General features: G+C 44.4%; 1 protein-coding gene across 1 annotated transcript in view; it reads left to right on the top strand.

The window, feature by feature from the left end:
• Nucleotides 1-2,358: 2,358 nt before the first annotated feature.
• The window catches only part of stmn4l (stathmin-like 4, like), a gene marked incomplete at both ends in the record, with an annotated part of 2,432 nt that continues 2,009 nt past the window's right edge, over nt 2,359-2,781 (top strand). The window contains one exon of the mRNA XM_080850279.1: nt 2,359-2,497. Coding sequence (XP_080706405.1) covers nt 2,359-2,497 — 139 coding nt within the window. The remainder of the gene's footprint in view (nt 2,498-2,781) is intronic.

Raw genomic sequence — 2,781 nt, 5'->3', positions numbered from 1 at the left:
GGCGGGTGATGAGTTCACCCATTTACTTAGAGAGAGGGGGTAATGAAATCGCTCGTCCTCTGGGATTGTGGGGGGGGGGGTGGGGGGTGGGGGGGTACTGATCAATGGCACAGACAGGACCAGGTGAGCCAGAACTGAGCCAGAACTGAGCAAGTTGTGGACCTTAAGAGCTCTTGTTTTCACGGCTTTGACTTGATTCTTGTCTTTCTTGTCTCTATTTGGTCTGCAGATATATGTGTGTAGTGGTTTAGAGGAACTCTAGTGTATACTACAGGTTGGTGTGTCTATTTGGTCTGCAGATATATGTGTGTAGTGGTTTAGAGGAACTCTAGTGTATACTACAGGTTGGTGTGGTTTGGTGGTTAAGAGGAACACTTGTGTATACTACAGGCTTGTGGGGTTTGGTTGAGCAGGCCCTAGTCCTTCAGGTTGGGGGGTTTGGTTCAGCAGGCCCTAGTCCTAGTCCTTCAGGGATCAAGTCTGTAAAGGTGACACTATAATCCTGCATGTTTTTTTTTTCTGTGAGCTCTCATAATCAGTCTTTTTAATTTTCAAGTTTTTTTTCTCAAAAAATGATGTACAGTATTCCAATGTTGCTTTTTAATCGTCAACATTGTCTGCTTTTGAGGACTACAACTGGAGACACGTGCAAGAATAACACCACTGTAAACGATATAAATAAATAAGATAGGTGTTTTAAATTTAGGTTATCTATCGACTAGACTCTCTCCCATAATTTCATTTTTACAGAAAAGGACTTCACATGCAATATGTCCTGATTTTTAAGAAAAAACGTGAGGTAACTTGCGACCTGATACAGAAATGAAGGCAGAGAACCCAGACAGACTGAAAGTCTGTTTGTCCTAACCGCCGGCAAACAATAAGCGATGTGTGAATGGGCCCACGCAGCACACACACACACACACACACACACACACACACACACACACACACACACACACACACACACACACAGAATAGGCCCACGCTGCACGTGTGGGAGGAGGCTGGCATGAGGGGGCCGCCACAGCACTCTCAGAGAGAATGAACGAACCGAGTGAGTGTGTGTGAGCATGTGTGTGTGTGAGTGGGCAGAGAACAGGCCGTGGGACCAGGTGGAGTGTGTAGGAAGACACACAGAGTGGAGAGAGAAGGAGCGAGAAAGAGGTGGATACAGAGAGATAAAGAGAAAGAGAGAGAGAGAGAGAGAGAGAGAGAGAGCGAGAGAGAGAGAGAGAGAGAGAGAGAGAGAGAGAGAGAGAGCGAGAGAGAACAGAGAGAAAGCTGGATCGTGTTCAGTGGGTGGATGAAAAGAGGCTGGGTTGTGAAAGGGGTTTTGATAATTGGTTGTTTGCTTGTCCCTAATGCTCCCTGGCTGTGTGTGTGTGTGTGTGTGTGTGTGTGTGTGTGTGTGTGTGTGTGTGTGTGTGTGTGTGTGTGTGTGTGTGTGTGTGTGTATGTCTGTGTGTGACCCCCTCTCCACTTGCCCTCATTGTTGTTGCTGTTTGATACTGAGCGCTTGAAGAGCCCTCGGAGATAGAAATAGACCTGCGAGTATCTATCCAGGCGCGTGTAGGTATGAATGATCCTCTGAAGTACTGCTGGAGTGGTATCCATGCTGCCTGTGGTAGTCATTTGGTGTAGACTAATGAGATGGATTTCTCATTACATTTAGTTTTGTGCGGCGGCTCATAAGGGTGCTAACCGCAGCATCACTTTGCTTCCTCTCCTCCTCTGTTCTTCAGGATCACCAGGGCAACGCTCATTTAAGGACTCTAAAGGAGAGTGTGATTACACTGAAGAAAAATGACTCTAGCAGGTATGTGCATTTACACATTTTTCGAGGCGTGTCTGAATCTGGTGGGAAATTTCTTCATGTTATGTGATTTAAAATGCTGTCTATGTGCATAGAATGTCTACTGTATGTGTCCGTGTGAGAGGAAGTGACAGAGAAAGAAAATATTGGAAAGAGAGAGAAAGAAAGAGAGAGAGAGAGAAAGAGAGAGAGAAAGAGAGAGAGAAAGGAAGAAAGATGGTGGGAAAGAAAGAGAGAGAGAAAGGAAGAGCGAGAGAAAGAGAGAGAGAGAGAGAGAAAGGAAGAGAGAGATGCTGGGAAAGAAAGAGAGAGAAAGAAAGAGAAAGAGAGAGAGAAAGGAAGAGAGAGATGCTGGGAAAGAAAGAGAGAGAAAGAAAGAGAAAGAGAGAGAGAAAGGAAGAGAGAGAGAGAGCGAGAGAGAGAGAGAGAGAGAAAGGAAGAGAGAGATGCTGGGAAAGAAAGAGAGAGAAAGAGAGAGAGAGAGAGAGAGAAAGGAAGAGAGAGAGAGGTGCTAGGGAAGAAAGAGAAAGCCGGGAAAGCACATGGTGCTGATCATGCCTTTTGTGTTCCCTCCTCCTCTGACAGCCTACAGAGAGAAGATGAGAGAGCTCCCCCTAGTGTCTCTCTTCTGTTCCTGCATTCTACCGCAGCCGCAAGAAAAAATCACCAAAACAAAAGAAGGTACCGGAGCTTGTGCCTGCACCTCTGTTTCACCATACAGTCAATTATTAACACAATACACAATGTTCAGGCTTTAATTAACACAATACACAATGTTCAGGCTTTAATTAAACCAAATCACAATGTTCAGACTTAAATTAACAGAAATGACAATGTTCAGGCTTTAATTAACAGAAATCACAATGTTCAGACTTTAATTAACACAAATCACAATGTTCAGACTTTAATTAACACAAATCACAATGTTCAGACTTAAATTAACACAAATCACAATGTTCAACCTT

This window comes from Sprattus sprattus, assembly GCF_963457725.1.
Source record: "Sprattus sprattus genome assembly, chromosome: 13".
In the NCBI taxonomy this organism is placed as follows: Eukaryota; Metazoa; Chordata; class Actinopteri; order Clupeiformes; family Clupeidae; genus Sprattus; species Sprattus sprattus.
Note: the sequence above shows the minus strand (reverse complement) of the source record. Positions and strands in the feature narration are given on the sequence as shown.